The following is a 22,258-nucleotide window of genomic DNA, read 5'->3' as shown; positions in this document are numbered from 1 at the left end:
TTATCTATTTTAAGACGTGCATATTGATGCAACAACTTAAAAATGGTTTGAAAAATACACTTACTATAGATCCCACCCACTATTACATTGCCGCCACCACTTCACAATTCTTGAGTGGATTCAATGGATGGAGCTTCCTCCTATTTTTTTTAAATATTACTTTAGCTAAAATTCCTATAGGTTATAAGTAAAATTCCATTCCCGGTCGTCATTAAAGCATAAAATAAAAAATAGATAGGTTTAGAGCTATTTTTAAATAGGTTTTGTTTTATTACTTCAATATAATTATGTATTATATACATTTATTATATAGTGTGTGTGTGAATAAATAAAGACGAATGAAACTTCATAAGTCTCTTTCAGCTACAATCTCAAAGTATAACCAAATAAAATATTGTGTTTTACACAACAATGTAAAAAATAATCATTAAATATAATCGTGTAAGTTTCGATGGATAATTTTTTGAAATTCACGAGCGTAGAAAAATCTAGTGAAGTTTCTAAATCCGCGGGGTATAATTTACATAGACAATCGCGATATTAAATACATTTTGCATGTACTTTTAGGTATATTAGCGAACGGGTAACAGTGATATTCCCCGTCGATATTCTTAAAAAACAAACGGAAGTTGACCATTTTCTGCGCATCCGTCTTCCGTTTCTTGATCTAACTACAGTTTTCGCATTATATTTTTGGAATACTAACGCAGTTAGTACAACTATATTATGTTTCTCAATGTAACCATTTCCGGTATAACAAAACGTGTCGTCCGTTTATCCGTGAGCATGTCAAAGTAAAACATTAAAAATTATGCTCATCGCTTATAGGAATATAGATACAATTGCATACGTCTTTATACGATCTTTTTTTATTCTATCGATTTTTACATGATTGAATGTGTGAGGTGTGTTGTTGTTAATTAAGCTTGTAAAATAGAATGAAGATCTCAGTAGTATATTAATTGGGTAGGGCCGAAGGTTTATATAATTAGCTGTATAACAATTACAGTCCGGCAAATCTTTTCCGTACACAGGACAAAACTGCACGCTGAAATAATTTAACGAAACCTAATTATAGATATTATGTAAAGCAGCAAGTATTAAAAGCGACCAACCATTGCGATAATTATTATAGCAATGTGCGATTGTAATATTTGATGTATCGCTATTCGCCACGATGGCCCGATAGACTTAATCAAACGTTTGGATGTAAAAATCAATATTTTTGTTATTAGTAATTTATTAAATGTTATGTGTATGGTACTATATACAATATACAGTAATAAAAACTTAATAGCTAAAAATGTTAGGGGGAAAATGTTATTAGATTCTTAACAGAGCAAATTGATTTATTGAATTATTTTATCGATTTTACAATGTGTTTTTTTTTCATATTTATGACAGAAAACACTTTTTCCAATAAAACAAATAATAAAAGGTCTGATAATTCGATAGAGGTTTTTGATTGCGAATTGTATCTATAGTTGCAGGTACTTTTGGCAGATTGAAATTGAAAATTCTCAGTACTTTTAAAAGTAATCTGGTGCCTTTTGAAATAAACCTTTCGAACATTTGTTAAAATTTTAACATTATTACTAAAAACTTGTACCGTCATCGCTCAAAATCGTTTTTTATCGTATACAATGATTTATCATTGAATTTAAATTTAACACATCCATCACAGTGTCTACTCAATAACGAGGTACACTCGACACCTACTATACAGTTGAGTGGTTACCTACTTGATGGCTTTTTTCTTCATTTAAGTATCAAATTTTAAAATATCTATACTATATAAAGAACAACAAAAAAAATATTTTTTAAACGTTATCATAATTTATAAAAATGCTATTGCAAATAGTTGGTGAAAATTTAAAAGAACAGACGATTTTCATTCGAAGTCTAAAATTTTAATTAAGTACGATAATATACCTAAATAGTTTATTCGATTTTATCTTTAAACTAAAAATTGTTTTTATTATTATATCCAACAGATTTTTAGAGCTTTACGCATACCAATTACAAGCCGAATGCTTTCGGAAATACTATCGAGATTAATCGAAACTGTCGCTGAACAAGGCGAAGACATGCAGGTTAGTTTTGAAATCTGTTCATATAAGTATTGTTTCTTATATGTGTATTATATTTTATTTTACATGTTTTTTAATGTTTTATAAAAATGTTCTCACACGTTTTTCGTTTTTTTTTTTATCTTAAAGGGTTACGTGACAGAGTTGCTGTTGACCTTGGAAGCGGCCGTTGACTCGTTGGAGACGGACTTCCGGCCTCTGGATATGACCAGAGACATTTTCAAGTCCACCCCGAACCTGAACAACAAGGACGCGAACTCGATGGTGGAAAGCAGCGGCGGTAGCGGTGGCGCCGTCGGCGGAGGCGTTAGTGGAAACAAACTACAGCGATCGGTCGCGCAAAAAGCTCCTATCAACCGACGAGTTCCGCCCACGTGCTTCAATCAGGCGTCGCACTTCCGGAGCACCAGTTACTCCGTGTCCCATTATTCTCGGAGGGCCGTGCCGTATTCGCAGTCCGCGGCGGCGGCGGCAGCGTCTGACGCTGCCGTCAAGGACGACGGTCGCGGCAACAACGGCGGAATCGGTGCTGGCGGCAATGGCGGCGGCGGCTCCAAATCCAACAATTGTGCGGCCACTCAACAGAACCTCAAGCTGCTCGGCGATTCGGCCACGCAGGACGACAAGCTGACGGTGCTCGGTCAATTGTTCTGGTTGGCCGTGTCGCTGCTCGAGTCCGACTACGAACACGAGTTTCTGCTAGCGTGCCGGCTACTTTCGCGGGTCCTCAGGAGATTGCCACTGGACCGGCCCGACACCCGCGACAAGGTGGACAAGTTAGCCGTCCAGCTGCGGACGCCGTCGTTCCCGGGCGTACACGCGCTCCTGCTCAAAGGGTGCACCAATCCGGTGACGTACGAACACGTGGTGCCGCTTCTGTCGCAGTTGACGCCCCTGCTCGACCTGCTGGTGGTCGACCCGTCCGAAAGTTTGGCGTTCCCCATGAACGTCGTCGCGCTCCTCCCGTACATGCTGTTGCACTACGAGGACGCTAATGAGTTGTGCATCATGAGCGCCGAAAATATTGCTCAAGTATGTGTATACATGCTATTAATCGATGATTACATTATTGCCAACGTTTTTTATTGTCGTTGTGTTTCACTTTTTAAAAAAAAAAAAAACTATCCGACAGAATTTACTATAAAATTACACGTGGAGCAAGAGCGAGATCGTTAACAAAATGTTTTCATCAAAAATCTTTTAAAAATAGAAATACCCATTAATTACATTACACTTGAATAACCAACTATATGTTTAGTATCTGAAATTTATGACATTATGCTAATACGCTCATTCGGACAAAAAATCCAATTAATATTTTAAATGTTTTTATTAACTTTTATAATAATCGCTAAATGGATTTTTTTTTTTTTTTACTCCCATAAAATACATAATTATTACAACCGATAGTTACAGGGTAACAGTAAAGTCACCTAGCTTTAAAATGTACAGTTATTTTTTAAGTTTAAGTTAGTAATTTGTATTGATTGTGATTTGTGAACAGTGTCAATACAATTTTTCATAGAAACTAAACTTTTCAATTTAACTAAAAAATCCGAAATATAATTTCTATAAGATAATCACATTAATCGAATTGTTTTGAAATACAATTCTAGGTATAGAGAGTGGCACATTTTTCTTATATCGCGTGCTAAAAGTATACTGTTTTTTTATCTCACGTGCAATACAGTTATGAGAAATATTATATACACAAGGAAAAAATTATTGAGTAATCATAGTATAAAAGATTTCATAGTACAAAAATATCATCACTTATCAATTCTAAATGATTTGTTTGATGTGTTTTATTAACTGTAATTAAAATAAAATATTACGAATATTTTTATTTTTCTCAAATTTTACTTCAATGGATTAGCAATCCCCAATATTGTATACATTCATCACAATTACTAGTTATATTTTTTACTTAAGTGCGAAAAACATGATTATTCGCTATTAGATTATTATTTAATATTATTTTTATACTTCAAAGGTGGTTATTATATCTAATAAGAAAAAACTTAAATAATTACATTATCAATGATTAAAATTACAATATGTATGGAAAAATTTGTTATTTTTAAATTATAGGTTAAATTTTACACCCAAACTAATGATTATTTGTTAATATTATATTTCTAGTTATGTACGAATAAAAGTATGAAATTGGAAAATTTGGCGACAGTTATGACACTGTATAGCCGACGTACATTCAGTAAAGAAAGTTTTCAGTGGACCAAATGCGTAGTTAAATATTTGTACGACGCGTACTCTCACTTGAGTCACAACATGCTTGCATTTCTAGTTGAAGTGAGTAAAATGTATTTTCAAACTATTTTAACTATTACATATTATACGTAGTTGAGTAGTTTTCATAGTTATCTAATTTTCAACATCGTATTATTTATACTTAAAAGGGTTTTAATCTATAGTCTAGAGTCTAGACGTATTAACTAGACTAGACGTCGAATCAATAAGTATTTAAACTTTAAAAACTTTGCTGTCGAATGATGGAAACTTCATTTCATCTAACTGCATAATATTTATTAGTGAATTATAGTTGTTGTATTAATACATTTACATATACTTAATTAAAAAAATTGTATTCAAATATATTTTATTAACTTAATGTCAAACTAGTACAACAAATGGAGAGTTAAAGTAAACAAATCAAAGTTCCTACATACTATATCTTTACTCTTCACCCTGTCCTGAAGTTTCCTTAGCACTTAGCAGACATATTTATTCCTTCATCTCGATCAGTTAAATATCTAAAGCTAATCATTGATCGACGCCTTACTTGGGCACTACACGTAAGGGAAACAAAACTCGCTTTAAATGCGTGACTATGATTGCTTAAAATATTATTAACATACTAAATTAAAAATCAAATTGCTCATTTACAAATCCTTAATATTAAGCTTATGTTTACATATGACTTTCAACTATGGGACAATACTAAAAAAATACAATTTCAACAAAATGCAAACCATCAAAAACAAAATCCTACGCTCCATTACCAATGCCCCGCCATATGTTTTTAATTTTACAATCCACACTGACTTAAAAATTAAAACTTTAAAACAATCACAAAGAATCTAAAACTTACTATAAACGATTTTTCAACAAACTGTCTTCCCACTCAAACCCAGTTATATTTGACCTAGCCACTCGTACAATTCCTGGAAACTTACCACGGCCGCGGCGTCTAAAAAGAAACTGGTGCTAAGGTATTCATAATGATTAACGAAAAAAAAATGATAATAAAATAAAATATATACATATTATATATTATAATATATATATATATATATTTAACCAAAAAGAAGTTCGATCATTGGATGGTTTCTACCCTCACCCTATACATGTTTCTTAAATTACTTTAGCACATATTCTTATTATGCTTTTGGGTATAAATTGTATATTTTTCCTAATAAAAATAAAAATATAAATTTATATATTTATATAAATCGTGTTATAGAATTTTCAAAGCTAATTATGTTTTAAGGTGCTAGAGAGAGGACCATATATCATTCAACTACCAGTACTGAACATCATTCATTGTATGTTACACTATGTAGATTTATCGTCGACTACTTCGCAACCCTTTAACGCTGATCTTCTAAGAGTAATCGCTAAATACATCGAGGTAGAAGTAATATACAATATAAACGTATTTTTTTATATACTCTCATACTGTGTGTTTATATAGGGTGTTAACTATAAAGAAGCTTTAAAAATTTTGAAATTGGTCGTGACCCGTTCATCTACGTTGGTCGCTCCTCCGACCTCCACTCATTACATTTATTGGGACTCGCATGCCACTGCTTCACATTACTCTTTTTCCGACATTGACGTATTCATGAAAAAAGAATTGCCAGGTAATGATTTATCCTTGATATTACATTATTATCGACCGTAATAATAATTTGAATAACTAATGGTGCCCCGCGTTCTACCTTACGCGTGTATTATACATAGGAAGGACTATGGATTTCACGTTTGACATGTCCCAAACGCCTCTGATCGGTCGCAAGGTGGCGGGAGTAGCTGCGCCAGACTCGGAGTCGGTCAACTCCAATAATGTGTTACTGCAGCAGAGACGGTCCACTTCATTATCACCTTCTGACTCCGCTGTTCCAGGATGGAAGAGACCTTGGTTATGCCAGGTATAAAACATATTGTAACCTCTATCTACACCTGTACTAATTTTTATCGTAAATTATATAGAGCCGAGTACGAGAGCTATTGGTTAGTTTGTTGATGAGCTGTGGACAGCGAGTTGGATTGCCGAAAAGCCCTTCGGTACGTATACTGTATATTATATTTACGACCCGATGAGTCGAATAACGTAAAAAGAAATACTTACAATAATCCGCCGATTAATCATTTTATTATTATTATTATGTGAATTACCTATAGGACGATTTAAACGCACTGAACAAGGTACAGTAAACGTTTATTGCGCTGGGTAGACATAATTCTTGCTATATATATTGTAATTTGTTATGTATGCGTCTCACGTAATACACGGGAATCCCACTAATGCGATTTAATGTTATGCGTTTGATTTAGTGAATTAACAATAAAACAATGGTCTAAATACTCTAATAGCATAATATTATTATATAAACAGTGGCGTAATCAGTGGGGCTTAGGTGTTATGACCCCTCTACATTGATTTTTTATCTGCAGTAAATAAGGTTAAGGGATGTTTAGAAAAAATATTCTCTGCATTGTGGCTATCGGCAGTCTAACCCCACCCCTAGTTGCTAAAATTTTAAAAATTTGTTTTAAAACATTTTTCAAATTGAAAAAAAGCAATAGATAAACATTGAACACTCATCTATGTATACTATAATACATCCATTATATCCAATGTTAACAAAAATTCGTAGGAACTCAATATTTACTAAAAAATGTTAACGTCATTATTCAAAAATATAATATATCAATTTCCTTTTTGCTGTCAAACTTCTATAAGTTTTAGCAACTCTTCTAGCTACAACTTCTAGTAGTAAACAATATTTTCCAAAATTAAAAACATATTTACGAAAAAACATACGTGAAAGTAGATTGATATATTACATACACTGCGAAATAATGTTAAACTCTGATGATGAATAAATTAGCGAACAAAACAAGAAAATCATAGTTAATGTACTGTAAATAATTTTTTTTCTGATATTTTAAATATAGTATAACAAAATTACAAATATATTGTATGTATATCATGTATGTAAACATTGTAAACCCTAACTCTTCCCTAATTAAAAAAACTTAGCTACGCCACTGTTTACGAAAACCATCTTCTTAACTTTGTTTTAGTTTAGTATATATAACCATGTTGTTGAATTGGCATTATATTTTTGGCGTGCATAATTCATTTAAAAACCCGTCAAGAATCCAAAACTTGTCATAAAAAGTATTGTTATCTTAAAAACAATAAGAATTTTTTTTATATAAATCACCCATATTCAAAAAAAAAAAAATAACTAGATCATAATAATTTTTATCCATCTCCCTTGTACAATATTTTAAAATTTATTATTAATACATTTTTTTATATTTTAATTTTTCGTGAAGTAAAAATGAGAACAGTATTTAAGTATACACCGTTAGACACAAATACAGCACAAGGCAATTTACAATTACATTACACAAATTTTAATAATAAGTATAGTTACAAAAGATATAAATTGGTTTTCACTTACAATAACATATAGCACTGTATAAGGAGGGTGTGGTGTGTATGTGTGTATTTTAAGATAATTAAAAAACAAATTTGGTTGAACGTTAAATTTAATAATACACTTTTGGAAGCTTTTCAAGCTTTTAGGTGCTTAAAATAAATGTATTTAAATATATATTAATTTATTATTTATATGAGTACTTAGTAGTTCAATTATTTTGATAGAATTTTTATTGAAGTAGCTACACGAGTATTCAGAATATATTTGATGAAGTATAACAATCGCATTATAAATATCAACACATAAAATTGATTATTTTTTGGAACATTTAAATTATTACTTATCATAAATATAATATAATACATAATATGTATCATGCTATTTGAATTAGTAATTGAAATTCGTATTCTATTAGATAATTAAGACTAATCACTAGTCATTGGCAACACTTGTTACCTGTTGGACTATATGCATTACGCACCGTGGGTATTTTCTTTACAAGTTAGACTTGGGGCTTAGGGATTTTTGCCACAAAAGATTCAGCACAGCTATAAATATATTAGAGTTTAATTATATATGCCTTATAATTTATTATCACTAGCGTTGATCGCTCACTTTTGAATTTTATATGTAAAGTCATCAAATATTTATTCAACTATTTTGTTTGTTGTTGTTATTTTTATTGTGTGGTATACCGAATTATGTAAACTGTCATGAACATTTTTGAAAAGTTAAAAATTATAAAAATTTTATAATTTCTCATATTGATTTCTTATCAAATAAATCCTTTGAATTTTGATATTATACAGTTATAGTATTTTTATCTTCATAATTACATTTAAAATTTTGTATTTCTATTACCATTTACCCGCTTTAAGATTATTCTATTGAACATAATAATATATAAATATATTATACAGCAAATCCAAAATACAAATAACTATATATTTATATAAACCAAATCAGTAAATAATATTTATCTCGGTAGTAAATGTGTAATGTGTATTCTTACACTGCGTATAAATGTTGAGTCTTGAGTGTATAAATGTCAACAATTAATTATGTTACGTAAAAACAATTCATTCAACTAAAATTTTCAAAGAAAGTCAAAAAGTTCAATGAAAAATTAAGTTTTCAAACTTACATCTCTCGGCATACCGACAGCCACGTATCGTAAATCTAGTCTAGATGGGCTAAACTTAAATTTTCACGAACTATATCTATATTTACAAGAACTCTTCGAACATCTTCAATAATCAAAAAACGGCACGTTTATAAAATCGTTTAAACTAATAAAGATAATTAAGAGTTGAGTTGATAAAAATAGTATTCTAGAATACAGGTTTTCATACTTTGAGTTTTGGATAAGGTTGTATCTCTAAAATAAACTGATAATTGTGCACACATTGGCTAAGCCGAAAAATCGTCGGCCTGTTGGGATTAATCACTATTTAACATTACTTACTGTTATTGTTTTTCAACATTTCTCTTATCAGGTGATATTTAGCCAAAGCTCCGAGCTGCTCGAACGCCATTCAAGTAGGGCTAGCAGCACCGAAGAAGTGTCGGCTCCAGACGTATCCATACCCAGCGATTCCCGAAAAGAACGCGAAGACAATGCTGATCACTTCGGTACGGTCTTCAAAGACTTCGATTTCCTCGAATACGAGAGCGAAAGCGTCGAGGTACGCATCTGCTATTATAAATTATAATATTATAGTAACGTAGTTCACGAATAATTATTCCGATGATGGACTACGGTAATATTTTAGTTATGTTTGGCATATAGCCTTATAATATATGAATAATTCAAAATCCATTTATTTATTTATAGTGAGTGATTAATTAACGTAAGATAGTTATTTTTTACATAATTTTAAATCGCTAAAAACAACATTGTTCTTAAAACTGTATACTTTACTATTTTTTTTTTTTTTAATAATTATGAAAATCCAGTAGTTTATAAGTTATAACTTCATAAGTATTTGACGTTTAGATCAGTGAAGTGAAGTAATGCAAATTATTGGTACCCTGAAAGTATTGGTCCGCCACTCCTCTAATCTAAACTTTTAATATTTGTAACTAAATTTTTCCGAAATTTAATTTTTATAGATCGAAATCTCGGATATGCTTTAGGATATGAAATTAAATATGTATTTTATTATTCAAAAGAGTAAAAAAACTGTTTAAAAAAATTTGATTTTTTTTAAACACTTGTTTTAATAAATTAAAATTATGTAAAAAAAAAAATATTTTCAAAAACGTTTTTGTATTTTGAAATAATGAGTAACTTACATTCAATGGATCTCGTTGTACGTATGTATATATTGTTACGCATAACTCGATTTTTAGACTAGTATTATTATTTAAGTCTGAATAAGCCGAAGTCATATTATAATTGTCATATTATTTGTATAGGGCGAAAGTACTGACAATTTCAACTGGGGTGTCAGAAGACTGCCATTAGGCGGCAACGATCTGACGACCGCTGCTGCCCAAGGTGGTGTTGCAGCTGCGTACGTGACAGGCGCGGACGGAATTTGTCAAGTGGAAGAGAGCGTCAGCGAGCAGACTCCTATGCTGAATACGAAAAAAGGCAACGACGAATCGTCGGACGACGAATTAGGTTCTGTTTCACCTCTGGACGAGATAGCAGCTTGCAACGCGCAACTTGAACCGGACAACGCGTCCTGTGACGGCCACCGCGACCGCACCGATTCGATAACACGTTCCGACACGTCGTGAGTTCGGGAATCTATGGTTTTGCATTATAATTATTATTGATTGTTATTTTTTTTTTACGTTTAAAGCGGGTCGAGTATCGGCGACCTGGGAGACTTGACACCGTGCAACGCTTCACCAAATTTGAATGCGCTCATGTCGTTCCAGCGAGACGACACCGAAGAATGTTGGAGGTCCACCATCAAATCACTGTTAGACCAAAAGCCATCCAATGCACTACATATGTTCCATATACTTCACAGGGTAGTTAAGGTGAGGTTAAACAGACGAAATATTGTTAGAGAAATGTTATCGGTGTATTTGAAAATTAAAATGTATAACTTATAATATACTATTCAATTATTTCTGAAAATAAACAGGTAGTTAAGACGTATTGTACCTAGAGGAGTATCTTATGAAATTAAAATCGTCTATTTTTCAAACGAGAACAACAAAATGTTGACGTATCAAAATCAAAATTCGAAGGAGTAGTGTTTGAGTTATCTAATATTGTGTACTAAGAATAAACGATGATAGGTTTAGAAAATGTGAGAGCTATGATTTTGAAAATTTTAGCAATTAATATTAATCTATCAACATGTATAATTTATAAAAACAGTTTAAAAATATTTATGTTGTTTATAATTTTTATTTTTAAGAACTATTATTTTATTATAAAACTATTTTAAAAACTGATTACTCGTTCGAATTTTGAATAAGGTATATCAACAAAATTCTTAGAAAAATTATTTACTTGAAAATTTACAATAGAAAGAGAGAAAGGGCGTTCTCATTTAAAAAATAATTTTTTGTATCGTATCAACACAGGATACTCATCCTTGTAAAATATCAATGGTTTGAAAATATGATATTAAGTATATTTAAAAGTTCCAAGAATCAAAATTATATTTGATTCATTATTAAAGGGAAAAAGGGTTGAGCTTACTTGGAAAATCATCCTACGTATATATGTGAAAAATATAGTATGTTGAGTATGAAAAATTGATACTGTATATGCTACACCTGCAATATGTTTGAAAGAGTTCAAGATGATTTATACGTAGAATAAAATTTAGATAATTTATCCCTTGTCCTTAACACAACTAGTCTTATTCATCGTGAGTAAATATGTGTCTAAACTTACATTTCAATCATACCTCTTGACTGGTAAAATCAACTATATTTTAACACTCATTACTTAATCAATGTACCTTCCAATTTACCTGCTCAGATGACCTGTAACCGATTTCATACCTACACTTATTTTTCCTAAAAACTATTTTGATGGTTCTCTAATTATCTGTCTTATGATGAGCACCTCATTTTATTATTTCAACTTCTATATATATTTCATCATTCATATACATTATATACATTTCAGATCTATTCATTATACTATTTATGTAATTCTATTACTTTGTATAGTTTAATTTCATTGTTTTTTTAACTTGTCCCGTGTTTACAAAATAAAATGAAGTACTTTTGACTTTTAACGTAGAGCTACAAAAATTCTACTGTTTAAATTAATTTGATAAAGTAATACACTATTATTTATTTAGTGTAAGCTTTACGTGTTATTGCGTTTATTATTATGTTATTATCTGCTTGATAAATAATTTCTTTTTTGGTTTACAGGACATCATTAGGAAATGCGTTATACTGACTCGCGAAGCTTGCGTGACACTAAACGAATACGTAGAAGAAGATCCGGCGACGACGGGCTGTTGCGCCCAAAGCCACGTTAACTGCCGACAGATACTTACACACCTTAATTCAGCCATCATAGTATTGACCACCCACGCTGACCCACCGCTCGTGTGGTTTTCACCGACTGCATTAAAAATGGACGGTGCATTGCGATTCCCGATGCTCCAGATACGGGAGCACATCGACACGTTGTTGGATCGTAAAGATCAGACTTCCGAAGTATTATAAAAGTTTTTATACATAGATAAAAAAAAAATCAAACTTAAGTTTGCTATATAGAGTATTAATGTAGGTACTGACTACGAACTTCAATACGAACACCGATCGAACAGACTAAATTGTTTGTGGGTTAAAAGGGCATTAAAGGAGTATATAAAAATAGCAATTTATAGTAAAATACATTAATTCGTTTATGTACCACATGTTTCATAAGTCATAATAATAGTAATCCAAATAAATAGTGTACTATTCGTTTGCTTTAATACCTAATTCGTGATATTATGGATTCAGTATCATATCTTACTCAAAATTGAATATACTATCCTTCGTTTAACTGAACGGTGTCTTAAACGACAAATATTATATCGATTTTTTTTCATTGTCTAGTGTCTGTTTTCCGTGCGGGCCACGCTTAAAGTGTGCAAACTTGGTGAACGCATACCGGAAGGATCGAGTACGAGCAGTGGTGGCGGAGCAGGTGGTGGCGGCGGCAGCGGTGCAGGTGGCAGTTGTTATTCAAACGAAGAGTCCATTTTAGATTTAGGCAAAGCTCTGTATAAACTGCACTTGCAATTGCTGCTGCTCTTGGAAGCAGCCGCGAAAATGTACATCGCACTTTCCGTCTCGGCCGTCGATAACAGAGTGAGTTATTGATTACTTCCGTGACTAGCGTTCACTCCGCACGACGATTTCTATGTGATTTTTTTTTCATTCTTTTGTAGCTACAAAACTTGTCGGCCGAAGTGAGCACCGTAAGAAGAGCATTGTTGCGGGCCAAAGAAGAGAGCGGCACACATCCTCTGGCGCCAACGCCCGAAGAGAGCTTGGTCCAAATACTCCAAGAGTCGGACTGGCCCAACGCTTTGACATACGCCAAACAGAATAAGTGCGTCTGATACGATAACAAAATATAACATACAGTTCCCTTGTCTTGATATGCTCATAGTGCACAAATAAATAAATTATACCTAAATACTTAATCAATATATGTCAAGTATATTTGTAGTGAAAATCATTATGAAATTTGTAGAGTAATATCGATTATTAAATATTCTATCTCGATTAGGTTCGTAACAAATTACTAATTTAAAAATTATTATATCTCGACAATTATTAAGATAAAAATATATAACATGATAATCAATCATATACATTAGTTAACATAATAATAAATACGTGGTCTCAAAGTATAAACATTAAAAAATAATTAATAAAGATATTATATAATAATAATAATATCCGATCGGACTATATGAACAACTAAACGACTAAAATTACAAAACATTATACAGAGTAATTCACCAAGTAAGCTCACTTCGTTTTTCGAGAGTTGTCCTTGCTAAGTATACGTATAAATTAGTATATATTATATTTCGATTCATTAAAATTACAATAATATTTTTGATGGTTAAACCTAATAATATAATTATTTTTTAATATCTCTTTTAAATTGAATGAATTAAATGCCTTTTGCGCATGAAATCTGTTATACTTAATTTACAAAGGAATCAATGGTTAATTTAACTTTATTTAAATTCGTAATTTAATTTATGCTACGTCATATTAATTATCGGTTTATTTTTACGGGTTAGAATGGTGACAAACTGTATAATTATATATATAAATGTGTTTTTCATTTTAATTGGAAATTAATTTACGTCGTTAAATATTTAAAATAGTTTTTACTCTTTTCTTACATAATAATTATTCAGTTACACTCACAAGTAGTGAAATTATTTTTCAAATGATAATATAATATTAAATTATCATTTCTAATTTATAGGATATTGAATAACTATATAATTGAAAATAATATCTCAAGATAAGTTTAAATTTAATTCATCATGAATTAGATTTGAACCTAACTTTAGTAAACTTTATGTCGTATCAAATTGCTCAAGTATTATATAAATAATTAATAATTATTGTTTAACAAAATATGACGTGACCATCAATAATTTATTAATACATAGGTAACTATTAAATTGTAAACCTTAACCCTTTGTTTCTTTTTATTAACTTTGTAATTGTACTATTATCTCTATTGTTTTACCTTCATTGCAGTTATGTGAGATATTAGTTGTGTATTGAATTTTTTAGAATTAATTAATATAGTACACACAAACTGTTTGTTTAATCTAAATATCTAATCACAATCGTGTTTTTGTGGTAGGAGTCGTTGGAACGATGAACTGATATCGACTGGAACGGAAGACGACGATGATGATGACATCACCAGCATATTGAGCGTGTATTGTCATTTGTTGATCGAAAAACACTCAGGTAAATAAAATCAAAAAATAAATATAAAATTGTCAAATAGCTTGAGAGTTCACCAACTATGTTGTTTTACAGATGGATTCATCGTGACCGAAGAAGATTTGGTAAGCGTCACAAACGGGCTGATGACCGAACTCTTTCCAATGTTGGAAGCATTGAACTGCATCGAATCTCGCGTCAAAGGGCTACCGAAGACGACGAACTACCCTCAAAACTAATAAACAATTGTTTAATATCTGATTTTATATATTTTTGTTAATGATTTATATTGTCATTACCTACTCATAAGACATTTTAAGTGTTTCTATGCACCATTTTTTTATAATTTTTAAGTCTACGGCACAAAATATTACATTTTTATCGTTCATATATTATTATATTATTCTTAATTATTAGATTATCTGATTTATTCAAATAAAACTATATAAATTATACATAAAATGACAAAATTAATTATTGTATGCGAAAAAAATGTTAAACAAAATATGAAATGCTCATATTATCAACATTTTTTTTTTGTTTCGTAAATGGGTGCTACTGTGTCAACACTTGGCATTCATTTTTAAATATACCTATTTCATATGATATTCAAATTACATAAATTAGTATGTTCTTTTTTCAAAAGGTTTATGTGCTTTCTCAATTGCATATAAATTGTGAAAATCATGCACAAAATAATCGAAAAATGAAATGTTTAGGTAATTTAAATATCGCATCTATCTATATGATATATTATTTTATAAGTTGTGTATAAAGATAAACTATACTTAAAATGAGCCAACTCGATCGATAATTATAAATTGATCATTATTTAGTTTACAATTTTTATCATATAAGTAGGGTTCGAGACTTATTGCACTTAAAATTATCGAAATATGTAGCTATTTTTTTATTTTCAAAAAATTTTTTTATTTTTGTGTTCACCACGTTTTTAGGCTAGTCTTAATTTTTAATTTTCTACTAATTAAATAAAGTTGGGGAATGATATAGTCCTTGATTTTTAAGACTCGTTATTGCGTTAGGCGAAAATGCAAAATTTGATTTAATAAACTCTAATTTTTTTTCTGATATAGATTCTGAACCATATTAATAGATCGTATAATCTTCATCAAAACAGTTTAAAATTGACTATATTAATTCAAAATGGTTCACAATAATAGAAAAGAAACTTCAATCCATGTGCCCCATCTCATTAAATTTGGTTCAAGTGGGAATGTTAATAATAGTCAATTTAAAAAAAAAATCGAGATGAAGCTTTCCGAAATACTTTTTTTACATTTTCAATATAATTTTATCAATTTTAGAGTTATTATATAATAAATTATAAGTTTTAAATTTAATAATTATAAATTATTATTATTATCAACGTGTAATTAATATACAGCGTGTGATCATGATACCGTGATATTTTTTTACAATGTTAACTATTCAAATGCATTTTTTTTTGTTTTATGTAGTTTAAAATTGTAAAACATGCAAATTTTGTTATGCTTCACCAAGATTATTAAATCTTATCGAATTTAATATCATATTCGTATTCTAAAAATTTCTATACCCTTTGATTTGCTCAACCTTATCTCCAAAAGTGTTTTATGTTCAATCATGTGATAGTCCAATATTTTAGTGGTTTTCAAATGCACATTCGGTGCCACTATTCGTACATACGCGTAGGACATCGTAGTCTATGTAAGTCTTTCGTATCATTCGTGTTTGTTTTAATTTCAATTATTATTACTGTAGATGTACTGATTATCAAATTTAAAGTTATAAAAACGACCGTAAATTGGACTTTTTATGATTTTTGAAATTTTCGGCGATAAGCATATTATGATATTTTAAAATTGTATTATTTAACAAACTCATTGCGATGACTTGCACATAAATTTAAATATCGTAAAAAAAAACCAAAGTAAACACAGATTTTTACTTAACTTAAATTTTAATAATAGGTGGTTTCAATTCACTCAAATATAATATAAATTGCCTGTATCGAAATACGCTTGTAAGATAAAGACAACACAATCATACATATGCAGGTGTAAGGAACTCTAAAAATCCTATGATTAATGGTTGTTTATTATACTCCAGTTATCAGTTTCAATATTTTTTATTCGCCGACCAATAATAATAGTCAAAATTCAGCAAAATATTTCTCTAGCAATATTATAATACAAATATAATACATATCAATATACGCATCAATGGGATATTTTGGAAGGAATGCAGGAGATATACGGAAAGAAAAAACGATTTCAACCAGTGCAACTTGTACAATTTAAAATGATTACTTCAAATAGTAGTAGAACATTGTAAGAGGGTTTTTAGCATATCCAACTGAAGAATTTCCGAATTCTACTAGACATTTTTCTCAGGCTGTCGAAAAACGTGATTTAGTTCGAAAATTAATCAAGTCAAAAATAAATATAAGGTCAAAAAATAAACATTATTTTCGTTATTTTTAAATTGTATATTAATTATTATTATGTATCAAAAAAATAACATACAATTGTAATACCTTATTTAAATCCAATACGAGTTAAATACAAATAAATATATATATAAAAAAAGAAAATGAAAAACATTTATTCAATTATAATATCATATAATATTGTAAAGCCTGTCTGGATCGAATAAAAAAAACCCCGATCGTACAATAGTAATAAAAATTATTAATCCTAAATTTGACATTTAAAAATAAATTAAAATTAAAATAGTAATATAAATATAATACTTTAACATTTTTTTTCGATGTGCGAGTGCGCCTTAAAAATAATATTATTATGTAATTATATGTCTGTCACCAGCTATTATATACCGGCCGAAGCTAAACGCACTTTCGCGCAGTGGTCGATGGACGACCGACGGAGAAAACAATGACGACGATGACGACGACGACGACGTCGACAACAAACTGTGTGGCAGTGACTTATCGATGTCAGTCGTCCGACCTCGATTTACAAATTTTTAATACGTATACATGCGTTAATAAATACACATATATATATGTGGGTATATATAATTATCGTAACGATGTACTCGACATGACCGAAAGTCTCGAATTTTGTTTGGGAGAAGAAGAGTTGGGTGGTTGTGTGGTCGATGGTGTGGCCGGATTTCCGGTCATTGAGCGGCCGAATGAGTCATGTTTGTGGGCACGGGAGGGACGGTACTGTACGCGGAAATGATTTGGAAGACGCTGTTAGACGTGCCAAAGACCAAAGCCAAGAAGCCGACGGCGATCAACACTGCGTTCCGAATAGTCATCCAGACGGTCACTTTGTCCCAGTACGTGGCGAACTCTATGATCACAGGCACGATGATGCCAAGCAACGAGAAACAAAAAGCTCCGATGAGTCCGATAAACGGTCCGATTGTCGGTACAGCCACCGCGATCAACACTGTGAAACCACAAACAAAAATAATTTAATAATAATCAAACCATTGTATTTTACATAAAAAAATTTTAATAATAAATTTAATTAATTATTTATTAATTTTAATTTAAATAAATATATATTTTTTAAATCGTTAATTTTATTATAATGCAGTTGTTCATTATTACGACTTGAGTCCCCCTAAAATATTTGCCTATATTACACACGTTAACGTGATAATTATCACTTACACTGAGACGATACGTACGTAGACGTTAAAAAAATTAAATACACGTGTGTATGCACAAAAAAAAAAAAATTACACATTGCTCTTTCATTTTTTTATCGTTATTATACGCCACATAAATGTTTTAAAGAAGTATAAACTACACATTGTTGTCTTTAATTTGTTTTTATTTTTTAACAAAAAGCATGATCATTTGAATTTGAAAAAAAAATATTTTTCTACGTATCCAATGTCTTGAAAAAGTTAATTAAAACAATGAAATACATTTTTCTTTCAAAATAGAACAAACAAAAAATCGATTTGATACAGCATGCAATTTGAATTTTCAGCACTGTTACTCACCAGACAAGGTCACCATGACAGTTCTTAGAACGTAGTTGTGGTAAATTGTAGCTTTTTCAAAATTATCTTGGATTTTGGTCCACGCGATTTCCAAGCAAACGAAAAACTGTAGACCATACGTACAGAACACTGCTAAGCTAATGCATACTTTAGCAACTTGAGCAGCACTGGAATAAACACACATAAAAAATTATTAGCCAATAGTAAATAAATTGTAGTTTTTGCGCTGGTCGTAAATCATAAATAATAATTAATATAATTCAATAGTACACCACCAAACTACATCTCGACAAAAAGATGTATAAAAAGAAATTAAAAATTGTCGTTAAACGTAATATTACACAATTTAAATCTCATCCGAAAACATTTTCGTTTATTTAATTTACACATATTTTGATTTACCAAGCATACTCAATAATCACCCTCTCTTCTTTCTTCAATAATTTAGTTATTTAAAATTTGAAATTTGGAATTTTTAAAAGTACTTAAATACCATATTTTTATAATTTTTTAGATATTATGTTGTACTACTTAAGGATATACAAACTTCAATTTTCAAATAGAAACCCTCTTTTTGAATGTAGATTATTTAATGAATATATTTTTTTTTAAATGATAATGTGTTTTATTCAAAAACCTAAGTAGTTAATGGGTTAGTATAAATACTAAGGGTAATAAGGTTTAGAAGATATGAAAATATTGAAAATTTTAGTAATTAATATTAATCTATCGACATTCATCGAAAATTTGTAAATTATAAATTATAATAAGTACTAGATTCAATATCATACATATTTTGTATATTTATTAATCTTATATGAATGACTATTATCCTAAACAAAAACATGAGAAACTGAGAAACTACTTGTTCAAATTTTGAATGTGGAACATTAAAATTTTTAAAAAATGTATTCTCTAAATAATTTACAGTAAAAGATTCTCATTTAAAAAATAAAAGTTTGAATTACCATAGGACTCTATTTAAGTAGTACAAAAATCTTAATAAAATAAAAATATGATCTTAAAGCATATTTAAAAATTTTAAAAGTTCGGGGAGCGTACTTGGTGAATCAATCAGCATCCTCTATCAATATGTAAATGTTAAAAACACGTATTTAGATTTTGGCAGGAGTCATGTTATTCAAATAAATAAATCTAATAATCAAGCTTGTCACGTGGAAAAATCATAAGTTAAATAGAGATAACTACATGTTACACTCACATGTCTTCAGTGGGAAGATTTAACGTTATACTCGATTCCGTCGCTTCGCCGTACTTCAAATAACCGAGGAAACCGAGCAGAATATACACGATGGTCACGCCACCCATGCCGACATTCAGCACACCGAAAACTCCCAAAAAGCTTCTGGGCGTTTTCATGTTGTTTTCCAACGGCATCACCTACAATAAATAATAATAATATTAAGTCCAATTCTGTAAAACATCATCAAATTATGTTAACCTTTAAAACTGCCACTTAACATTAACAAATAAAATAATATTCTTAAAAGACGAACAGTAAAGAGTTAGAGAATAGTTATATAGTAAAATGTCAAAAATATTAATAAGATTTGGTTAACTCAAAGCTCAAAAAGTGACTTTAACGCAGCGAACTTTGTACACTAACGTATACGAATATATAGTATAAGTATATTTACAACAATACTAGCAAAAGATTTTTTCGTGGCATATTGATTATATGTTTTTTTTTTTTTAATTTTCTAAGTTTAATATATTTTTAATTTTATATACCCTTTCAATGAACCAACATAATTTAGAATCTAGATAATCTAGTATAAGTCAAACGAAAAGTAATACATATTGAAAATAGTGATTCGAATTATAAGGAAAAAGAAGTAGGCAGGTGTCAGTGTGTACAATAACGACCGAGATCAATGAGTACCCTTAACTACACCGGTAATTGAAATATCACACTTCTCAAAGTATGGCAAGTATAATACATACCACTCCGATGGCTTCCATGGCGAACACAGTGAGGCAGAAGAATGTTGGAAACGTTGCAAAGGTCCCTACGGCCGGCCTTTCCGAAATACTGGGTAAGTCGTATAACGTATAGTAGAACGTGATGCCCAAACCAACGGACATCAACAGGTTGGCGACCATGGACACAGGAGCCAAATATTTAAGATTTGGCACGTAGCTGAGCAGTATGAGCGGTATGAGCAGCATTGCAATAAAATACCGGAGGTTTAGCGCAAAACCCATGTGATGCTGGAACAATTGTTCAAAGTTCGATGCGATGATCACAGTGTATACGCTGCACGTTCCAAAGTATGTAACAAATAACAGCCAAAGCACTGACTGCCGGGTAAACGACGAGAACTTCCGAGACCATTCGGGTCCATTGGCGAACGCCACTTCAGCCACGTCTGCGTAGCCCATGGACGATACTTTTGTCCGCCTGTAGAGGGTGTGTGCGCATTTTACCTGTAAAATGTAATAAAAACAATTGTAAAATCTAGGTAAAATATTAAAGATCCAATGTAAAAAATATAAAACTTTTTTAAATTAAAAATAAATATATAGATGCGCAATGCCACAATAAGGGATCATAATTACTTAATTTTGTAAATATCTGCGAAAAAATTTTATTAATTACAATCTACTAATAAAAAGCTGCTTATTTAGTTCTCGATTTAATTCAACTAACTTATTAAAAAAAAATAATTTCTTAAACAATACTTTTTTAAAAATTAATTACAATATTTCTTCTATAAGCTATAGGTAAATAGTCATTAAATATATTAACAAATATTTAATAATGTTTACTATATAATACTAAATAATATACCCAACTTGAAAAGTATTTAGGTAATACATTTAATTCAATAAGCATATTACATAGTTTACATTATTTTACTTTTTAAAAAATTATTTGTTAAATAAAAAATATAACTTGTAATAATTTCGTTAAATAATTGAAAGATATCATTGATGCAAATTGATCTTTAACTATTGTGCCTTATTATAATATCTACGCCGCTTAATAAAAGCGCATGTCACAATAGTGACTTTATTAAGTCCTATAGATCTTTTATGATTTATTTCCGACTAGTTTTTAAGTGATGATTGATTTATCGGTGTTATTATTAATTAAAATCAAACTTCTATGAAATACTGTGTATGGTGACATAATCATTTTCATAAAGAGGTTTTTGTGAGAAATATATGTCTTTAAAAGATATTTTATGTATTTAACTAAAAACACAAAATATTAAATAATGTTATATAATATTTAACACATGCGTACCAATGAATACGAACAAAACGTGCACACGAACGACACGAATACTGTAGCGAATATGCCAGTTATAAGTCCCGAACACTGGAAAGCTTGCGGCATAGCCAGGATCCCGGTTCCCAGAGACGCTTTGAGTAAATGAGTCAAGGTCTCGCCATTACTGTAAAATAGAAATAATTAATATGATATTATAATATCGTTGAATTATTCATATATATTATGTGTCCTATTTTAATTAAATCGGTAAGATATACATTGATTAAATAGTATGAATATGTAACTATTATTTTTATATTAAACTACGAAATTAGTATAATATCGAA

General features: G+C 30.3%; 2 protein-coding genes across 5 annotated transcripts in view; one reads left to right on the top strand and one right to left on the bottom strand.

Annotated features, from left to right (window-relative positions):
* Positions 1-15,258, top strand: part of LOC114120068 (protein furry) — a 107,310-nt gene extending 92,052 nt beyond the window's left edge. The window contains exons 31-45 of the mRNA XM_027981863.2: positions 1,995-2,093; positions 2,220-3,122; positions 4,233-4,400; positions 5,599-5,739; positions 5,803-5,971; positions 6,072-6,259; positions 6,321-6,395; positions 9,280-9,468; positions 10,202-10,524; positions 10,594-10,777; positions 12,140-12,430; positions 12,818-13,072; positions 13,153-13,316; positions 14,604-14,713; positions 14,786-15,258. Of these exons, the coding sequence (XP_027837664.2) occupies positions 1,995-2,093; positions 2,220-3,122; positions 4,233-4,400; positions 5,599-5,739; positions 5,803-5,971; positions 6,072-6,259; positions 6,321-6,395; positions 9,280-9,468; positions 10,202-10,524; positions 10,594-10,777; positions 12,140-12,430; positions 12,818-13,072; positions 13,153-13,316; positions 14,604-14,713; positions 14,786-14,928 (3,402 nt within the window). The 3' untranslated portion in view covers positions 14,929-15,258. The remainder of the gene's footprint in view (positions 1-1,994; positions 2,094-2,219; positions 3,123-4,232; positions 4,401-5,598; positions 5,740-5,802; positions 5,972-6,071; positions 6,260-6,320; positions 6,396-9,279; positions 9,469-10,201; positions 10,525-10,593; positions 10,778-12,139; positions 12,431-12,817; positions 13,073-13,152; positions 13,317-14,603; positions 14,714-14,785) is intronic.
* Positions 15,259-17,265: 2,007 nt separating this feature from the next.
* LOC114120064 (proton-coupled amino acid transporter-like protein pathetic) overlaps positions 17,266-22,258 on the bottom strand; it is a 32,034-nt gene continuing 27,041 nt past the window's right edge. For all 4 annotated transcript variants that reach the window (XM_050210864.1, XM_050210863.1, XM_050210865.1 and 1 more), the window contains 5 exons: positions 21,945-22,095; positions 20,639-21,121; positions 19,896-20,074; positions 18,674-18,840; positions 17,266-18,108 (listed from right to left, as the gene is read on the bottom strand). In XM_050210864.1, coding sequence (XP_050066821.1) covers positions 17,831-18,108; positions 18,674-18,840; positions 19,896-20,074; positions 20,639-21,121; positions 21,945-22,095 — 1,258 coding nt within the window. In that variant the 3' untranslated portion in view covers positions 17,266-17,830. The remainder of the gene's footprint in view (positions 18,109-18,673; positions 18,841-19,895; positions 20,075-20,638; positions 21,122-21,944; positions 22,096-22,258) is intronic.

This window comes from Aphis gossypii, chromosome 1 (assembly GCF_020184175.1).
Source record: "Aphis gossypii isolate Hap1 chromosome 1, ASM2018417v2, whole genome shotgun sequence".
NCBI lineage: Eukaryota > Metazoa > Arthropoda > Insecta > Hemiptera > Aphididae > Aphis > Aphis gossypii.
Note: the sequence above shows the minus strand (reverse complement) of the source record. Positions and strands in the feature narration are given on the sequence as shown.